General features: G+C 40.1%; 1 protein-coding gene across 1 annotated transcript; it reads right to left on the bottom strand.

The window, feature by feature from the left end:
* hook2 (hook microtubule-tethering protein 2) lies at nucleotides 1-19,953 on the bottom strand. The gene is made up of 22 exons (XM_077500513.1): nucleotides 19,698-19,953; nucleotides 17,356-17,438; nucleotides 16,789-16,861; nucleotides 16,664-16,714; nucleotides 16,374-16,506; nucleotides 15,955-16,022; nucleotides 14,626-14,691; nucleotides 14,435-14,515; nucleotides 13,309-13,475; nucleotides 13,009-13,149; nucleotides 10,238-10,439; nucleotides 9,981-10,091; nucleotides 8,295-8,382; nucleotides 7,992-8,058; nucleotides 6,235-6,372; nucleotides 5,653-5,740; nucleotides 3,337-3,371; nucleotides 2,165-2,247; nucleotides 1,964-2,067; nucleotides 1,788-1,895; nucleotides 1,623-1,694; nucleotides 1-1,552 (listed from the first exon to the last, which is right to left on the bottom strand). The coding sequence occupies exons 1-22, from the start codon at nucleotides 19,740-19,742 to the stop codon at nucleotides 1,424-1,426; spliced, it is 2,133 nt and encodes a 710-aa protein (XP_077356639.1). The 5' UTR covers nucleotides 19,743-19,953; the 3' UTR covers nucleotides 1-1,423.
* Between the last annotated feature and the right edge of the window lie 630 nt (nucleotides 19,954-20,583).

Raw genomic sequence — 20,583 nt, 5'->3', positions numbered from 1 at the left:
TTTTATCTTACACTCCCATTTATTTGTAGTGCAAAAGTAGAAATAACAGCCTACAAAATGTCCAACCTGCCGGATCAATGTGTGAAGTACAGTACGCCATCATCTTTTTGACCAGTTTAAACAAAGTCAAACAAAGTTATCCCAGCAATTGGGCAACAAACACCAAACGTACAAACCTATGAACCACAACAAAATGTGCACACAATTTTTGGTCAGTAAAGACAACAACATATGTCGACAGAGATATGAAGGACAAGACCGTAAGCAGCAGCTTTGACATGGGATGTAGTGTATTTTCATCATCACACGCTCTATAGAAAATAAGCAGTGATGCTATAAGTGCCATCTATTGAAGGCTGGTTGGTTTCTTGTGCACAGACAAACTCCACATGAGCATTCCTGCGGTTTCAGTAGTTAAATTCAACTTTAAAAAAAAAAAGCCTTTAGTGTTGCGACTTGTCAATCACATTATGTATCCGTGATGCATTAGGAGGCCTTCAACAGCCTACATTCACATTTGTGTAGAATCGAAAGTGGTGAGTGCATTTCGCTTTGACAAAACAACCATTACTACCCTGCTTAGAATTGGGGGGGGGGGGGTCACAAGTTAAAATTTAACTCGTGAGAATAATCGCATGCAAATCAATGAAAACAAACATGCAGTGGGACATGCAATTCAACTAACATCTACGGAAAAATACAACAAAGGGAAGGACTCAAATGTTAGCACATTGCAAATCCCCCATATTTCATTTTTAACCACGCAGGATGGATTTGGCATCTTTGTGAAGGCACTCCACAAGCTCTAGGAAAGTGCTTTGGCTGCTCATGCGAGAGTTCTTAGGAGAATAGTTTTCAAGTGAAAACAAGTCTAAAGATAGGACGTATTATTTTGTGCAGCTTAAGCCCATTCACATGAAAGGGGAAAAAAAAAAAAACAGCAGGAAGATAAAAGTTCAAGTGGTTGCACAGTGTATGTATAAAAGGAGGTAATTCCAGTGTAGCTTATGGCGGATGGTCCAAGGCCACATTTCTATTCGTCCTCAGTGGGCACCATGATTTCATTGGACCTCTTAAGAAATCCTCTTATCCCTCCAAATCTTAACTACAATTCTGACAACACTAACTTGATTAAGAGTGACCTAAAATACATTTAAAAAAGGCTGAGAAAAAAAAGAAAAAAAAGACACTATACAGTTCTTAACAAACAAAACTAAAAGTCACCTTAAAAGGTGAGACAGACTTTTTTTTTTTTTCGTTTTACCCCAAGCACAAAAGTCCCTGTGCTCCACATTTTGAGTTAATCCGTGCAACAGTCACTCCTCTTGAAGTCACGACGGTACCATGTTATGCCACCAGGGGGCGTGTGCAGCGACGCATCTTCAAGGCACAGCTACATCAAGGACGGCTCGCTTTCCACGTCTCATCTTGGCTGGGGCCGAGTGAGGCCTCTCCTGGCGTTGGTGGCCAGCCGTTGCTGGGCCAGGAAGGACATGGCCTGGTTGGGCGAGCTCAGCCGCTCGCCCGCCACTCGCTGATGCAAGGCCATCCCCTGAGAGGAGCGGACGTAGAGTCGATTAGTCCTCATGTTGCTGAAAGGAGATTCAGAGATCATTTCTTACCATGTTGTACCAAGCGCTAATGATGAGTTTCTCCTCCTGGTCATGTCTGGATCGGCTCTTCTCATAATCACGCTAAAGTGACATGCGAACAGATGGAAAACGTCATTTAAATGCTGACAGTTAGGACATTTGTGCATGCTCATGTCAAAGTGTAAAACGTCGCACCTCCAGGTGATGGATTTTTCTCTCTTTCTCTGTCAGCTGGTTCTTCAAGGCTTGAACGTCCGGAGGCACAGTTAGCGGCTGGTGCTTGGGGTCCAGGGTCTTGACCACCTACACACAATCAAGCATACTTACTGTACCTTATGAGTGAAACCTCCGTTGCTGTCAAAGTTACGGACCGTTCGTGCCTTGTCCACGTAGCGCTTGCATCGCTCCTCCATTTGTTTCATGTCCTCGTCCTTCTTGCGCAGGATCTCCTGGAGTTCATCGATCTTCTTTGCCACTGCGAGAGGAGCGGACATCGACTTGTGTCATCTACGGCCGAAGCGGTTCAAGGATGGGAAACTTTTTTTTTTTTTTTTTGTGGGGGGGGACTCAACTGTTGCTGTCCACCTTGGGCTCCAGGTCGTCAATGACTTCTCTTTTCTTTTGCAGGTCCGTGTGAGCTTCCTGGAGCTTCTCCCTGGAATCAAACGGCACGTGAGACTTTGGCTTCAACCAAGATTAGTTTAGTTAACTAAAATAAAAAAAAAACAATTGTGTTAACTATATGAAAAAACCCCGAAAATGCTTTCTAAAAAATGTAAACTAACTGAAACTACATTTTATGTTTACAAAAATAAACTAATTATTGCAAAAATGCCCCTCATTTTAGACTTTGGTAATTTAATGCATGAGCCTTTAAATGATGATTTTAAATAGATATATTTTGATATCAACAGAAGTGATGTCATCTAGAAGCAACCAATAGAAAAGCACCTTCAGTTGACGTCGCTCCCGTAGTTTTTTTTTTTTTTTTTTTTTTTTTTTTTTTTAACTTCGCGCACAAGTAATACACATTTCTTTTAAAAACTAAAACTAATACTTAGGGGTGTAACAATAACGGCAATATTGTGATATCGCGATATTAAAACTGCCACAATATATTGTCGTGGTCATGTTGCGATATTAATTAAAGCACATTTGTTAAAAAAAGTTGGGTTATTCAATTTTGTGCAGTTCTAGCACCCTCTGTTGGCTATTTGTCTTTAGTGCAGTTTGATTTTCAGCAGACATGTTTTGGCCCTTCTATGTTTAAAATCTGAGCTAATGTTCAGATGAAAGGTAATGTAATATGCTTGTGAACAGTCAATATGTCGAGGAACTCTCTGCTTGCATACATATGGAGTTAGAATCATGCCAAAACCCCGTAAACACAAAAAACGTGATCTACGTACACAAAACTTTTTTTTGTTGTTTTAATTGAAGATATGCTTCTTTGTGTACGTAGAGGACACATTTTGTGTACGTAGATCATGTTTTTGTGTGTTTACGGGGTTTTGGCATGATTCTAACTCCATAATTACATCCCTACCAATACTGAAACTAACAAACTAAACTAAAACTAAGCATTTATTAAATAACTAAAATGAATAAAAACTAACATAACCACCCTGAAAACTATTTAAAACTAACTAAATTTAAAAAACAAAACTCAAAACGAAATAAAACCTAACTAAAATGAAACATTCCAAAACTACAGAATAGAAACCGCTAAAAGGGAGGGGCTTACAAATGTTCTTCCAGCTTCTTCTTCAATAAGGAGGACTATATGCAGGAAACAAGGAAAAAATAGATTAAAACATAAAATTTTATTATGATAGGGCTGCACACAAACATGCACACGCAAAGTCAAATCTGTTGCGAGAATTGAATCACAGGCCATTTGGGCAGAGTGTGAGCCGTACTTACGATAGCCTGATTTTGGCACGGTTGTTCGGTGGGGCAGGCGGGTAACGACAAGACAGACAGACAGGAGATGGGCAGGCATTAACGGTGAATTAGCAACCCCCCCCCCCCCACACACACACACACAAAACGTGTCCAAGTAGAGCACAGCAATTCTCACCAAGCAATCAATTTTCTCATGCTTATCAAGTGCTCAACGAAAAAGTTGCCTTGTGCAAATGTCAAATGGGGAGTTTCAAGGCGCCGTTGAATGGGCTGAACTTTGGCAAATACGCAATTATGCCAGTACTAAAATCCCAGCCGGAAGGAAAAAAAAAAAAAAAAAGGGATTTAAGTGTTATTTATAACGACTTTCAGCGTAACGCAACGCTTGTCATTTATGATTGTTGCTCGTCATTGAAGGGCGTGACGGCAGCTTTTAGTAGTATAATTTCTTGGTTTGCTGTGTCCACGTTGAGTTGTCGCTTAGCGTGCAAAAACTGTGACCAATCGTCACCAAAATTCATATGGACAGCCCTGCTCATGTTTACTCCATACTCTACAATATAAACGCAATCGGCACAATATTTTGTATTTTATTGACATTAAATGTGAGCTTCTAAGACTTCTGTGTCCCCGCTGCAAAATCAAAAATTCATTATCAACAACTTAGTTGCTCCCTTCCTCATTCTGTAGTGATGTCCACATACATTTTGGTGCTGATTGATCACCAATGTTGGACATTATAAGTGATATATGTACAATCAGCCCTTCCTTATGTTTTTCTCTCTCATCTCAGAAACCCAGGGCGCTGAATAGCAACCCGCCAGGCTTCCCATTGTCTCACTCCACTGGTGGTCAGTGGTGTTTTTTGTTTTTTTTTGGACAGGTTGTATTACCTAGAATAATTATTTAGTGGGTTCTCCCAAGAAAAAAAAAAAAGAAAAAAAAAAAGATAATTTGGAAATGCAAGCTAATCTCAATCTTGCTTGGGGGGTATGTTTATGTAAAGGGTTAGTGTGCATATTGGTTTGCCCATGTGTGATTGTGCAAGTGTAATATTTAGGCTTTTACGCTTGCTAAAAATATTGCTGAGCCTCATGTTTGTTTCAAATTATTTTACTACGGAACATTCATTTATGTAACATGGATTCAGGGTTGTGCACATACTAGATACATGGTGTCGATACTCTGAAGTGCTGTGCTATCACAAACACCTTTTAGGGGGCGGTTCAATGTTTTTTCTTTTTTAATGGACAAAATTGTTTTTATAAAGTAAATGAAGACAAAGTTCTATTTATCTCATTTTTTAAGTAATAAAAAGACCTCAGCATGCAATTTGAGGCACATTCTCTTCCTTTAAACATGGAGAGTGAATAAAGTAGCCTTTGTCCAGCATATTGGAAAAGAATTCAAGCCAGGTACCAGCTGTCAAAATCATTTCCAGTTACCAGTCAGACATTGGTAATGCTAACAGCTAGCTGCTAGCCACTTATGTCGGAGACTTCTGCTGTATTGTACAATGTCGGCGTAATTAATTAGCGGTTTCTAAGTATCTCCAATTAGCAATTGAATAGGAGTTTGATCACAACTACAATGTCAAAACTACAATAAAAAAAAATCCTAAACATCTAAAAGGGAAGTCAAGTTAGCCATCACACCACGATGTGGGCCAACTTCAAAGTAAAAGTCTACTAAGGCTATTTGCGTTGTCAATGTATTATTTGGGAAAATTTATTTTGAAGTTAGCCTTACCGTAGTTACATTGAGTAGATTTCAGTTTCCTTGACTTGTCTGAATGGTGTACATTATTAGCCATTTTTGTGTACATATTGGTTTGGGGCCATCCTGGAGCCAAGGAACTCTCTTGAAGTTAGTTTAGGAGGTTCAAGATTTTCACTATTTGGGGCAGGGTTGGTGAAAACTATTACCATACGATTCAAATAAAAATGTTTCCATTTATTCAAAAGTTATTCAACTATGAACAATAAATGTTACATTTAAAACCCCTTTTTTCCTATTATGCCTTGTGATCGCAGATAGTAATCATGACAAGATACATATTTGAAATCTGCCCATTTTGTCCACCCACTTAAGTTGCCAAATATGTCATTTTTGTCAATGTGAAACTAAAGTGGAAGGTGGAGAAACAAGCACTCACATCCTCTGTCTTGCTGTCCTGCTCTTGAAGTGATTTCTGGAGCTCCTCGACCTGAGAGCGCAGCTCAGAGATCTGCTGCTGCTGCAGCCTGCGTGAACAACAAAAACAAAGGCGGGATTTTGTTGACGAGCCCGTCGAGAAGAAGGAGGGATGAAACGGCAAAGTTAAATGAGTGGGAGGAAGATGAGTAGTGAGAAGTGTCGATCCTTGTGCATCTGCGCGCTGCCGGGCCATGCGGCGCTGCGCTCCACTGAGCATGGTCACCGCGCTCCTTCCCCTCCTGTTACTGAAGATGCTTCCCACACCCTGGGCCTGGTGTTGCTGGGCTGCACACGCACACACTCAGTCCACCCACATGTCCACATGCCCGCAGGCATCCAAACACGCACGCACACAGACTAGAGACAATCTGGCTTTCTGCCGTCTGTCCTTCAGTCCGGCCCACACAGTCCAGAGGGTGAGTTGACATTTCGGCAGATATCACTCCTACCATTGCGCCAAACAACCATCTTAATGTGAAGCAACACGCAATATGGCGGCACCCAGCAGGTAGGAGTCGAGTTGCTCTTGTGCCATAGTCACCTGTTTTGGGTTTCCAGAGCATTCTTGCTGCGCAGAGCGCCCTCCAGCTCAGCCTGCGCCTCTGCGACTTTCTGCCGGTAGGTTTCCTCCTGGACACACAGCATCTTGTTCTCACTCTGCAAGCGCACCACCGTCTCCCTGAAATCAACATGAAGACAAGACGGGGAGAAGGAGGGTCAATCAAGATGATGCTTGCCCCCCCCTTACCCCCCAATCCATCACAGATCCGCATTCCTGCTAGTTTTTCTAGATATGCAAAGAAACAATTTTAGTGAACTCTCATTTCTTGTGAGGGATGATGTTGCAAATCTACTCACAGCAGGTGAAAATACACTAAAGTGACCATGTAACAAAAACAAAATACCTAACCTTTCTTTATAGGTTTGACCTCTCCCATAATTTAAACTGATTCAAACACACAGTTTAAACTATTTTTTTAAAGCACAAAATGAGTCAATAGACTGTTTTAAAGATCTAACAAAAAGTTCAGGGATCTTCCAGGGGTAGTAGCATCTCTTCAAAAAGTGAAATAAAGTAAATAGCTCCCTTATTGTTTGCTACAGGGGGAAAAAATAAATAATTTTTTTAAATATCTGAAGTATTAAAATTTTACTTATCTTAGTTTTAATTTCAAGGACAGACGTTCCCAGGCTCAGAAGCATCTATGAAAATTTAAATAATTACTTCCCCAATTTCTTTCCCCCCTTGAATACTCGGGATGTAACGATATCCAAACATCACAATACGATATTATCACGATATGAAGGTCACGATACGATAATTATGATATTGTGGGAGCGTTGGAGATACTAAAAAACAACAACACAATATTGTTAAAAAAAAAAGAAAAGAAAAAAAAGCACAATATTGTGCTTTTGTACATAACAGCAATGCATATAAACCCCCTACAATCTCTAATAATATTGAGGCACTTACTTGGTAATGCAAGCACACATTGATCGCTTCACAAGTAAATTCGGTTCCCCTTAATCTGACAATTTAAACATAGAAGGCCAAAACATCCCTAATGAAAATTAAATTGCACTAATGAACTAGCCACTAGAGGGTGCCAAAACTGCACAAATGGAAATCAACCCTACTTTTTTAACAGATGTGTTCCTTTTAAATATTGTGAACATGACGACGATGATATTGTGGCAGTTTTTATTATCGCGATATCACGATATGACCCTTATTGTGACATCCCTATTGAATACTTCTTTAAATGGATCTATCATTGGCCAAATAATTCTTCAAAATGGCAGATGCCAATATTCGTCAGAATGCTGAATATCGGCGCCGATAATCGGTCTATCCCTACTCTAGTAATAAATTAAGTTGTTTTTTTTTTAAAGCAGGTGTGAGACAAACTGGTGACGTTTGTTTCTGACTGATTGTTTTCACATCAAATTAGAGGCACAAGATCGGAGCAGAGACTGTTGATGTATCCAAACATCACATTCATCATGTATGCCAAAGACTGATTTAAAAACATGGTATTTTTGTTTTGAAAATAATTGCCAATTACCCCTTTCAGAGGTCAATATTTTTGTCCATTTGGGGAACATCATCCCAAGAATTGCTCTCAAGAACTAGAAATAAACTTTAGTCAAATTCAGTAGGTGATTTCAAATTATATAAAACAAATATAGCGCCATCAGTGCATATTTGTATCCGAATAAGGTAAAATGTCATCAGTTAGGGCACAACATAAGCCCTCGGACCTGCAGCTTTTGCACATCAGCATGAATACATACGTGAGCTCCGTGGGCATGATCTCTGCGGCGAGGTTTCCAACGGCAGCTGCACTGTCGCACAAACCTCCTGTGGGGAGATTACATTTCAGATCGAGCACAAAAACAGCAAAGACTGATTTCTGTCGCTTGATTCCATGTTCGGCATTGAGTGGCTCTCCATGAAAATTAGCAGCGTCCTAATTTACAATATCACTGGCAATTATGGCATCCGTGATTTAAATTTTCTTTTTGATTGGTTAATATTGTTGGTGATTGACTTCTTCAGCTGTGACTGTCATTCAGTTACATCAATGTTAAGCCTACCTGCATCACTGAGACACTTCTGTTGGATTTGTGCACACCTCAGCTCATCATTTGTCTCCCGAAGTGTGTCCCTCTCAGTCATCAGGCGCTAAAAACAAACATTTGAGTTTGAGTTTGGGCAAACCTGATGTACGATGTTCGCTCATTTATCACGGGTTCATCTTTCTTGGCCTCACTGTTTCGCAGATTTTTTACAGCTTGCTTTTTGGTTTATTCATTTTTTGTATTTGTACATCCTTATCCCTCGAACCCTACGTTCGACCGGGCACATATGGGCATCCACGGATTCATCTCAATGAGATCTTTCCAACAGGCGTCTGTCCTGTCGTTCCACGACATTGCATTCCGGAGATAGAAAACATATACTGTGCTGTATAATAAGTAAAATAAAAAAAACAAAAAAAAAAACAAGCAAACATACTTTAATATGGCAAAAAATGACTAAATGTGAAAAATAAAAAATGAATGAAAAAGCATTCATAATAAACTAAAAATCATACCAAAACAAAAAAAACATGATAAATGAAAAAAATATATACTGTGCCAGCAAATAAAACAAAAAACAAAACAAAACATACTTTTAATGGGAAAAATGAATTTAAATGAAAAAAAACATTTCTAATAAAGTAAAAAAAAAAAAATAATATATATATATATATAATTAACAGATTTTTTTTCTTCCTTTGAATTAACACGAATTGCCATTATCGTGGGTTGTTTTTAGAATGCAACACCCGCGATAAACAAGGGAACACTGTAAACCTGTAACACTGAACCCTTTAGAGCCTACGTCATCAATACTGCACGCACAAAGTTGGAACAGAAACAAAGGAGATATACGTGTGTGGGAGTGAGGATTTGTCGTTTATCGTGGAATTTTATATTTTTTTGGGATAGTCTGTTTCAAAGTACATCATCATGCCTAGCTGTTGTGTGTACGAATCGGACTGAAAGTGGGTTTATTAAAATAAATAAATCAATTCTTAATTCCAAGAGGAAACAGGCGCTTTCAGAAACACCGGAGGAGCCTGTGGCTGCAAGCTATAAAACGAACAGGTTGGACCAACATCATCATCTGGAATGCGCATGTTTCTGGTGCTCATTTCATATCTGGTAAGTTATTGTTTCTTATCGTTCGAAGGGTCCATCGATGGGCCGTCGTGAATTTTGCCATGTGTGTCACCAACAATGGCTAATTCAACCTGGCTACTTGCCCGGGAATGCTATACAATACACCGTGTCAAACTCCATCAAAAATGGTCCGATTACATCGACAAGAGTCCAGTAAAATTGTGGTCACTTCACACCAAGCTTTACATCCATAAAGCCACATTATTTGCTGCTGCAAACTTCCAAAACACGCAAAATATCATTCAATTGTTGATCGTAGCAGGCACGGATTAGCCACTCTAATGTAGCAAAACAAGTCAGCGTCGTCTGATTGACAACTTATTTGATCAGTGTCTTGAAATGTTGAGTAAGTGGTCAGGAATTATGGAATAATGGATCAGAAAGTTGCCTTCTGTCTGACAATGTTAGTTTTTGCAATCCTTTTCATCGAGTCGACTTGTGTACGCCATTCTTTCTGCTCCAGCTGTGAGGGCGCACGCAACTCGATGACGTCCACTTTGTTTGTAAACAGTAAAGGGATCTATAACAACTCAACTTTTTGTGTTAACCACTCACTTCTTTCTCTTTCTGAAGTGCGTGATACTTGTCATAAAGGTTCTTGTACTCAAACTGCCACTTCTCAGCTTGCATGGCCTCGGCCTGGTGCTTGGTGTGAAGCTCGTGAGCCTGCAAGTCAAGAGGGCATAGCAACGGCTGCGTTGGCAACAAACTCTCTCTGAGCACGAGCACAGGCCACCAGACTGTGTTTCATAGCACTTTGATGTCAAGACAGAAAAAGTATGCCTGGACCCCCCCCCCCCAAGCCAGCTTGCCTGCTTCTTGTACGTGTCCATCTGAGAACGAAAGACGTTGGCCCTGCGGAGCTCCTCCTCCAGCTCGCAGGTGCGCTGCATGTACACAGTGTTGCGCTCCTCCAGGAGGCGCACCTGTCTGCGGAGGTCACCCAAATCCTCCAGCTTCCGCTTGTAAGTCTCCACCAGGGTCTCCAGCTGCTTCACCCGGTCGGAGGAATGCCTGAGGAGCAGGAGATAAAGCACACAAGGCATCGCTAAGGGATGAACGTGGGATTGCTCCGCTTCTACTTTGGAAAGGCTGTGACGCAGAGCGGCATCAATGCACGAAATGTCTTTTATCAACACAGATGTCAGAGTGAGGAGGTGAATGGACGTCTGTGTGTGTGGGCAGTGTGGGAGTTGTTTCTGTGAGTGGAAGATGAGAATGGAGCTTTAAGCGTTCACATGGATTCCATTTCCCACATTCAATTGTGTTGTGATGCGTCATTTCAGACGTCAAAGGACTTGGTTAAAAAGTTCAGAACTATATAAATAAAGTATAAAATATTCAGTTTAGATACTGAATAATCAAACATGCCGCTTGAATAGCAAATCTCTCAAACCTGTTTTCCACAAAACTGAATGGGGACAAAATTGGGAGTGTGAAACTCAAACAAAGGTGTGCTGTGTGCACATGATGGCTAATTACTGTACCGCTAACATCCCAAGTTTCAGCTCTCCATGACAACCTGAGGTGGAAGCCCACTAATGATGCCATGAGACTGCATTTTAGGATTTGAAATGCTGACCTTCTTCGCAAAGGGGGTCAAATAATCTTCTGTTAAGTGTTATTATTGTTCGGGAATTTTCATTAAAGTTTTTTTTTTTTTTTTTTTTTTTTACTTTTGAGGGTGGTGGTGTTAAGTTCGTATTAGTTTTACTTTTTTTAATGCTTAGGTTTAGTACTAGTGCACTATTAAGCTATATACTGTAGATGTTTTGATCATTATGAAAAAAACAAACAAACAAAAAAACAGATTTCTTACATATAATACGTAGCATTGCATTTCAGGCTGTTAAATGACAAAACCATTGGCGCCAAACATACAAAACCGTCGCCGACGGGTGACACCATTTGGAGGCGCTTATTGGCTGCTGCTAAGATGATGCCACTAAAGTGTGACACACTTTCAAAACGGGCTAATACCAAAATAAATACACTTAAAAATCACTCCCAAGGCTCATATATTAAATTAACTACCAAAGTTGAAAATGAAGGAGACAGTCACTATTCAGTAATTGTAGTTAGTTTTGTAGACATATACAGTAATGTAGTTTCAGTTACTTTGATTTTTTTTTATTTATTTTTTTTATAAAAAGCATCCCCCGCCCCCCCAGTTTTAGTTTTAAGTTTTGTTTTGAACTAAACTCACTGAAAAAAAAATAATGAGTTGAATTTACTCAATTTTATTTCACTGAGTAGTTGCGCGAAATAAATCATCTGGTTCCAGATATTTAAGGAAACCATACATCTGGTTAAAATGTGTTTCTGGATCCAGATGATTTTATTGTGTGCAACCAGTTGATGAAATAAAATTGAGCCACATTTGTTTTTAGAGTGAAGCTTTGTTCCGTCACATTTTGAACAGTCACAAAACAAATGTACTATTTTCACATCATGCAGCATTGGCTTGCTTTTATTTTTATAGGGACAGCGAGGGTTATAGAATTCTGCCATTCAGGATGATGACGATTTTAATCCATTTTAATCTAACATTTATTTAAAGGTTTCAGTTATTCAAAAATAATCCCTGTGCACATTGCTCAGACAACAATAATGTATACTGATTCAAAATCAGTTTTAACATAAACCTAACATTCATAGCTTACGTTTAAAACTCATTCACTGCCAGCCATTATAGAAAATTTTAAAATTTCCAATACTCACGTGATATAACGTTCCAAATGACAGAATAGACTCCCTACTTTTTGCCTCGTCCCGTTCTTTTATAATTGACAGTAGAAAAATGTAGGTTTGCCAAAATACAGCCATTTCTCCCATGGACTCTGAAACTGTGTTTATTTTATGCAAAATGGGGCAATTATGTCATCTACCGGTGGTTGGGCATCAGTAAAGTTGTTTACAAGTTTGATATTTAGAGTGGAGCATAATCAGATTCGCCCCCATTTAGCACCGCTCCAAAAAATACAATTGACAAGTATACTTGTCAAAGGCAGTGAATGAGTTAAATGCAACAATTACCTGGTAGCTATTGTACACGTCTTGTCACGTACACATCCAGCATTCTGAAACGATTACAACTCAATAACATTTGGATGTAAGAACATGAGCACAACAACTTTTAATAATCCAGAAGACAAAACTCGATGTCAATATTCAGCAAATTTTCAACGATTCGATTTTTAAAATGACGAAGGAATTAATTCGATTTTTTGCAGAGCCCTAGGGACCGGACCGCAAGTAGAAGTTTTCAATGTTCATTCGATTTAGAAACCCACTATTCATTTCAATGTCCCAAAAAAGTTCTCACACATTAACATACTAATTACATTATCTTTCTGCTACAGCTAACTGAAGGAGAAGAACTTAGCAAAAATAGTAAATTGGTGGCAGGCTTGTGAAGTGTGGCCTAATCTGCGGCACCGTAGTTCAACCTTATGTCACTGCATTCTATTAGTTCACCAATAGGTGGCACTACATTCTACCCACTGCCCCTTCGATTCAAAAATAATACATGCATGAAGGATGCAATCGAATGAGGGACTTAAGAGAGGAAAGTGGGTCTTACCTGAGAATATCCATCTCGTCTTTGAGGCCTTGCGCTTCTTGCGCAAGACTGGTCAAATCTTCGTTCCGTTGCTGCACGTTGGCCAACTCGCGCTCCAGCATGTCCGCACGCACACGCATGTCATCTCGACTGCTCTCCAGTCTGACATGTGCAATTAGAATGTGAAGTGAACAGGGGGGGGGGAAGACGCAAGCATCCTGTTACGTTCGACTATGATAACATTCAAATTATTCAAAGAAAGCCCCTTGCCATGACATTTATCTTCGATACGATATAATTACGATTACAGAGTGCTTTTACCTGTAGTTTTCATCTTGGAGTTGCTCCATTTGACTTTGCAAAAGCAGCAGCTTCTTGCCAGTGATGGCAGTACTGGAGACGTCCAGGGAATCGCAGCGGCTCAGCTTCTCCTTCAAGGAACGAGTCTCCGTTTGGAACGACAATTTCTCCTCCTGAGCCACCGACAACTGTGGAGAAACATGGAGAGAGACATGAGAGGAACACCGCGAGGAAAAGGCGCACATCCAGGAATATGCATCCAACAGGGACTGAACTTTATTGAGAATCAGGACAGAAGACGGGCATTCTTGTGAAAACAACTGGAACGATACAAGCGTGTGACAAAGTCACAGAAAATTAAAGCATAGACATGCTATGTTCTTATTTTGCATGCTCACTCCTCAAGGCTTAGTCAGCTGGTATAAAATGTTCCCCAGCGGCTGGAACTCTCTCAATGGTGAAGTTGTTAACTTTCGCCTTAGGGTGAATGAATGGATTAAAAATAACTTTGGGCAAGGAGCGCATACTGTTGTAAGGGGGAAAATTAGTTTGAGAAAAAGTATGTCATGGACAGTATATTTACAAAATGTAGTTGGGCCAAGCAGGCGGGTGCTTTTGGGTTAGACAAGCTAGCAACACAATATATATATAAAAAAAAAAAAAAAAAAAAAAAAAAAAAAAAAAAAAAAAAAAGGGGGAGGGCGAGTGGCTACTTACCTGATGGAATACTTGGAACCTACACTGCACTTTAAGGACAGATTGCATGCTTTAGCACAGGACCACCAACAGCAAATAAATGTCCAAACAAGTGACTAATTCCTAAAGCGTGGGCTACGCAAGTAAACAAACAGGTGGGCTGAGCGCAGTGTAAATTGGAGTTGGCTGCGGCTCCATCAAAAAAAAAAGTGTCACTTTTAGCTTCAAGTTATGCAACACTTGACAACAATGTAAGTTTGGGGGGGTCAAAACAATCAGTGTCTTCTCTGGGAGTGGAGGACAAACAAGCCAAGGTTACACAACATCCCATCCAATGAAAACAAACAGGCGCTCCAATCAATAAGGGCCAGAATGCATCAACGCACTGAAACACACTGTGCAGCAGACCGGTTCTTGCCATTTCTGTATTAATAAGACATCATCAACTAACCTGATGTTCCAGGTCTCGACAGCGCTGACGGAGGTCCTCTTTTTCACCTGCCTCCTCACTTAGGAAATAATACTTCCTGGACTGCAAACACAGAAGAAAAAATACCTTTCATGTCTAGTGCTTTTGTTGTTGTTGTTTTGCAGGAAACTGATGTTTTTCATAGACAGGAGAGAAACAGTTTTGTGTTTCACCTGGTAGTCGAAGTCTCCATAGGTCTCTGGGCTTCCTGGCTCAGATGAGGGCTCTCTTGATAAAAGCTACATTCAAACCACCCAGGTCAACAAAAAGCTCAACTTATTCAGTACATAAACATTTCTTCAAAAGTCATGCTTAGTTTGATATACTAAGGCTTAGGGGAGGTTTACAACACAAAAGAAACAGAAAACCAAACTATCACCACAATGGAACCTCGGTTTTCATATGATCTGGTTTTCGCAGAACTTGGGTCCCAGTTTTCATACGCCCACTCGATTTTCTTACAGTTGAGAATGGTCTCATTTTTCCAATCTGGCCTCACACATAGCATCCCATGCGCATGTGGTACTTTATTTTGCTAAGAATTTTCTTGAGTCATCGTCACCCCCACATTCATCAGAAGCATTTTAAAAGCTTTTTGTGCTTATTAATGCGGCTGTGGAATGAGCCAACACAAGGACAAGAAATGTTCAAAAGTGCCCCTTGATAAAGACTATTATAAACACTAGAGCAGGGGTGTCCATCCATTTTTCATCATGTAAGCTAATTATAAAATAACCAAGTCAAAATGCTCTATGTACAATATTAATGTATTTATTAATTTGTACATTTACTCCGCTTTGCCATACATAAGTCCATGAATTCATACTGCACAATAGAAATAGGGTACATTTTTCCTTACTTGACTGATGACTTGTACCAGGGAAGTAATCTGAACAGTCGCTGCTGATAGCAAGCAGTGCTCACCCTTCCCAGTGAACATCACTTACTGTGCAATACATTGCAATGGCACTTGGACGTTTAGTTTTTTACGCTCAACATTTCTTTCCTTTGGCATGAAAGGGCCCCAGGCAGACCGACTGACACACCAGTCAGCAGGCTTAAATAAACATTTAGGCGGCTCAGAGAATGGATTTAATTTCATTGTTTATGTAGCAAACTACAGCAGTTGTGAGTATTTTTAGGTGTCTGCAGCACATGAATTAGATTTACTTAATTAATTTCCTGTGTAAAATATAGCTTCCATTTATGGTCAATTCGGTTATTGGCACTCTTTGAAATGACGAAAACTGAGGTTCCACTGTACTCTAAATCAAAGTTACACATCATCAGCTTTGTAAAGGCCATATTATGAAATGCTTGTTTTACAGATGTAGATAGATAAGCATATATACACAGTCAGATAGAGATTTGTGAAATATTGGAATGCTTCCTGGCATTTAGTTCCATCTCTGATTAGGAGGGATTTGTTGATTTTGAATTAACCAAGGACTCAAAGGATGTCAAATGCAAACTACCGAGAGAATCACAAGCTGCTGACTTACCTCCTGAATGGCTGTCATGACGACATGCTGGACAGATTCCTCAAGTGTCATTATCTGCTGGATTTGCTCTGGGTTTAAGAAAAGAGAGAGATTGGTGAGGTGCAGCCAAAAAACAACAACACACACACAAAAAAAAAACAGATTAGTGACAAATACGCTCCTGAAAAGAAAACTAGCACCGTTTCTTTTTGCCAAAGAGTCAAAGCAGCTTAGCTTGCGTGACCTGATCATTTGGATGCTCTTTACAAAAGCATAAGCTGCAAATTGTCCTCAATTCAGCCACTCAGCTTGCTATGACGCCAAGAGTGTTATAAAACAAGAATCATGTAGCTAATATTGTGCCCAACTGCTGCACATCCAGTTTAAAGACATTTGCCTTTTTGTTTCTTTAGAAATCCCTGTAAAAATTCAGAGTTTACCTTGTTTCTTCTCACAGCTGACAGCACAGCCCAAGACGAGCTGCACCAGCTTGCCCAGCTCAGTGACATCACCCATCTCACCAATGAGATTCACATCTGGCAAATGTTCTTCCAACACCTGGTGACCCAGTATCTGTTGTTGGAGATCCGAATATACCACAAGAGCAAACACAGAAGTTAACAGTATGCGTCCAACTTTGTGTCTGCATTTTCGCAAAGGCCCTTTTTGTTCCTGTACGATCATGTCCCATAAGGCAAGTGGGATAACAGTGAAGTAAAATATCCCTTACGTCATGGTAATATTCCAGCACACTCTTGAGGATCTTTTTCAAGTTGCTGACCTACAAGAGAAAAACATGAACACGCTTAATAATTTGAACAATTCTGAACATGTTGATAAAGAATGTGTCATTGCCTTGAGGCGCCAGTTGTCCCTGCTCTCTTCTTTGATCCGACCCAGCCAGGTTTCAGTAAACCAAGAGGGGTCTCTGGTGATGAAAGCGCAGGAGAAAACAACAAGTGACATCACAACGCTGCTCTCTTACAACATGATACGAGTACAGATTCAGACAATGCTTCATGTAAAGGAACCTTATGTACAATTTGCAGTTCAAACAACATTTTCAGTTATCATATGTCATTTCATGCAGGACTGCAGCAAATCTCCGAAGATTTCAACCTGGCAAGCACTGAAATGATTAACTCCACTAGTGTGTTTTGTCTTTTTGCGATGAGGGTTACCAGTGATGATTATGAAGCAACATCATAACCATACAACCAGAAATGGAACTTAATGCAGCATTGTAAATGGTCTGTCTGATTAGTTCAGTGAGAAATGCAATGAAAATATTTTAAGGGATCACAACAATAAACTAAACATATCGAATTTAGGTTCCAGTCCTTATGGTGTGCATTTGTGTGACAACCCCCCCCAACCAAATTAGCTAAAATGCATACATATCCTACATTATAATATCCTTACATTGTGTGCAGGACATGTGCGATGGCCACTCCACTTGTTAGGTCTTGCTTGTTGTTGCATGATGGCACCTGAAACGTCTGCAACTGACAACAGTGCCAAGACCACGTTACAAAAAACAAAACAAAAAACAAACAAACAAACAAAAAAAACTTTACCTCTGGATCAGGTCAGCCAATCTCCCCCCCCCCCCCCCCCCCCCCCCCCCCACACACACACACACACACACTTTTGGATAGAATTAGTATGGTTTAGCTAAGTAGACATCTCACTTTCTGTTTACAAGAGTATAGACTGACCCACCCGAGTTTGACACCCCTAGCGTCAGTCGCTAGCATCACGAATAATAAGACTTTTGCCACAACTCTCGCAGCAGTCATGGCGGAACTGGCGCTCGGACCATTACTGTAGTAAAAGGTTGCACCTGACCATTCCCTTTGTTTTCTGCTGCTCGTCTTTTCATCCTCCTTAAAATGGGCAAAGCCAGGGCTTTCTTGTGCAACAAGGAAAGATACATCTTGTCGAGATGCAGTCTACTTCTCTTCTAAACGATCAACAAAAGTCTTGGTTTCAACTTCCTGGTGCTGCACTGTCAGCACGTCCAAATATGGGCACACTGGCAACGGGGTGAGTGGTGTCAATGTCATCATTCTGTGTTCCTTCACAATGAACAAGTGCAGTGTGAAAGGGCTTTGGGTTGCAGGCAAGCTAGACAGTCTTTCCCATTAGACCAATATCGTTCACATTTGCACCTACAGGCATACATAAAGACCATCTTCACTACTGGTCATGAACCCATCCCTAAGAACTAGTGAGGAACACTAAATTGCTGAAAAAAATGGATGGATGGACATTGGGTAGGACATTACTTTGTTTTATTTACCGTCACTTCCTTGTTTGTCAGACAGAGTACTTCTTTGATTGGCTACATGCCGCCCTGTCACAGTTTGCAGAGTCAAAATGGCTCTAGAGTTGTCGGCTTTCCACATACAAAAAGATCTTGGCCATAAATACCGAACACGTTCAATATTTAAGAATGTCGGCCCAAACTCGTTTGGGTCGACTGAAGGAGGAGCGAGGTGCCCGCATGACTGCGCTCGCAGGCAAGTGTAACCTGGAAACCCGGGAGGAGATGGAAGCAGTGCATTGTAGGGCAAACGTGGCAAACGTGGGCAAACGTGATGCTACAATGGCATGACCAAACCAGACCAAAGAAGAAAAAAAAAAAAAGATAAAAATAAACAACAAAACAGGGCGTGGAGCTTCATCTCATGCGTTTTCAATCAGTAGCTTCATAAACGACATGTAACACTTTCATTCGGCTTTTCTTCATTTTTTAACACTTTAATAGAATACAAGATGAATGTTTTTGCTTTTTATTTTGTTTGTTTTTTTTTTTCTATATTTTTTTTTCTGTAAAACAAAACCGCAAAAGTCCCAGAACCACATGCTGGGCATACCTTGTTTTTCATACTAAAATATATTATCAATTCATCCTACAGTCATGTACACTACCAATAATAATGTGTAATAAATAACTGGCATAAGGGAAATACCCAAAAAAATAATAAGACAAATATTAAAAAAAAAAAATATTATCGGAACAAATGCATTCTTAACATCTCAGACAAAGACTGTCTGGCCTTTGATGTCCTTGGTTCAGACTATACTGGCAAAATAGGGACAAAAATCAGCCTGACTGTCTATGTGTGTACAAGGCCTAATGGAGGAAAACCCACGGAGAACACAACTTCACAAATGGAAGGAGCTGTGGTTCTAACCTCAGAACAATATAGTTGATTATACCACGCTGCCCCAGTTAATATTCAAATAACTTGTTTCAATCATTTTTGCATATTATACAAACCTTTGTCTTCCTTTCTTTTCTTGTGTAAAATGCGATTTGATATACTCTGACAGGGTTGTTACCTTGTTAGATATTAATTGACGTGTTCGTTTAGGCGTTCACAATTCCGGTGTGTAACAAGCAGACAGGTGTATTTTGATTGAAAAACTACCGAGTTAAACTCAAGAATCGCCACTTATCTCATACTTCTGTTTTAAGGAAATATTTCTTTGCCGACACTGCAGCAGAGTAAGGTAAATATATCATAGAAAAGTAAACAGTTTGTTCAAAGAGAGTTAGCCGTGCAGGTTAGCTTTGTTAGCTTCTGCACGCTCAATTTTCACACCCGTCTACGCGTCGGCTACTTCGACCATTTCGTTCTCGGCGACATCGTGACAATTTATCAAACAGTGTTCCATTGGCTCAAAAGTTTAACTCGCCACTGTTGTCATGTCACCTGTTAGCGGTTAGCAATGCTACGCGGCTAAGTAGAACTTACCCATGTTAGAAGTGAATCACACAGCTCGGCTTTGTCCAGGCTCATTCTGCTTTATTGTGTTTCGTTTTGGTACGCGTGAAACCTTCGACTTTAGTTTGTGAGGAGGAGACAGATGCTTCAGACACTCTGCCAAAGTTAGTTGCGGACTCTGGACACTTCTTTCCACGTCAGTCAATCTGCTCCATGGCCTCCTTCGTGTGCTCCTGCCCGCTGTCTCCCCCTCTGAGCGTCTGTCTCACCTCCAGTCACCCAGAAAGCTTCCGTATTTAGAGCGTTTCTATGGAAACGGATTACGTTTCGGGTCAGCGTCTCTGAAATAAATAGGCTAAATATGACAATAACAATAGCACACTTAATAACGCAAATAGTCTAAATAGTTTTGTTTTTAAATAAAAAAAATAAAATAATAATAATTGTTGTTATTGTAAATGTTTTGTAAATTTATCAATTCAATCATTAACGTAAAATAAAATAATATAATTTGAGTGCCCAATTGTAACGTTCCTCTGATGAACCCAAAATAAAATTCAGGTGTTTTATTAGGCTTTTCTGAACTTTTTTTTCTTTTGCTAGCCAAAGCATAACGTTTTGTGCTAACACTGACTATATATGACACTATTCACAACTCCCACCACCTTGACTTAGGCTCTGGTTTAAGCTGAGCTAAAGAAAAACAGCCTCAAAACGACGTTTTGACGATATGATGTTCTTTTGGTGTTGAGCAGTGTTGTGTTTTCAGTGCACCAACCACGGCTCTTGGAATTATGGTTAGAATCTTTGCCCTTGGTTTTATCGGGCCATAACACATTTTTCCACATGAGGCCAGGCTTGGATGTTTTTCTTCATGATAAGGCTTCCCTCTTGCTAACCTATTCTATAGCCTACA

This window comes from Festucalex cinctus, chromosome 1 (genome assembly GCF_051991245.1).
Source record: "Festucalex cinctus isolate MCC-2025b chromosome 1, RoL_Fcin_1.0, whole genome shotgun sequence".
Classification (NCBI taxonomy): Eukaryota; Metazoa; Chordata; class Actinopteri; order Syngnathiformes; family Syngnathidae; genus Festucalex; species Festucalex cinctus.
The sequence above is the reverse complement of the archived record's forward strand: the minus strand, read 5'-3'. Positions and strand labels throughout refer to the sequence as shown.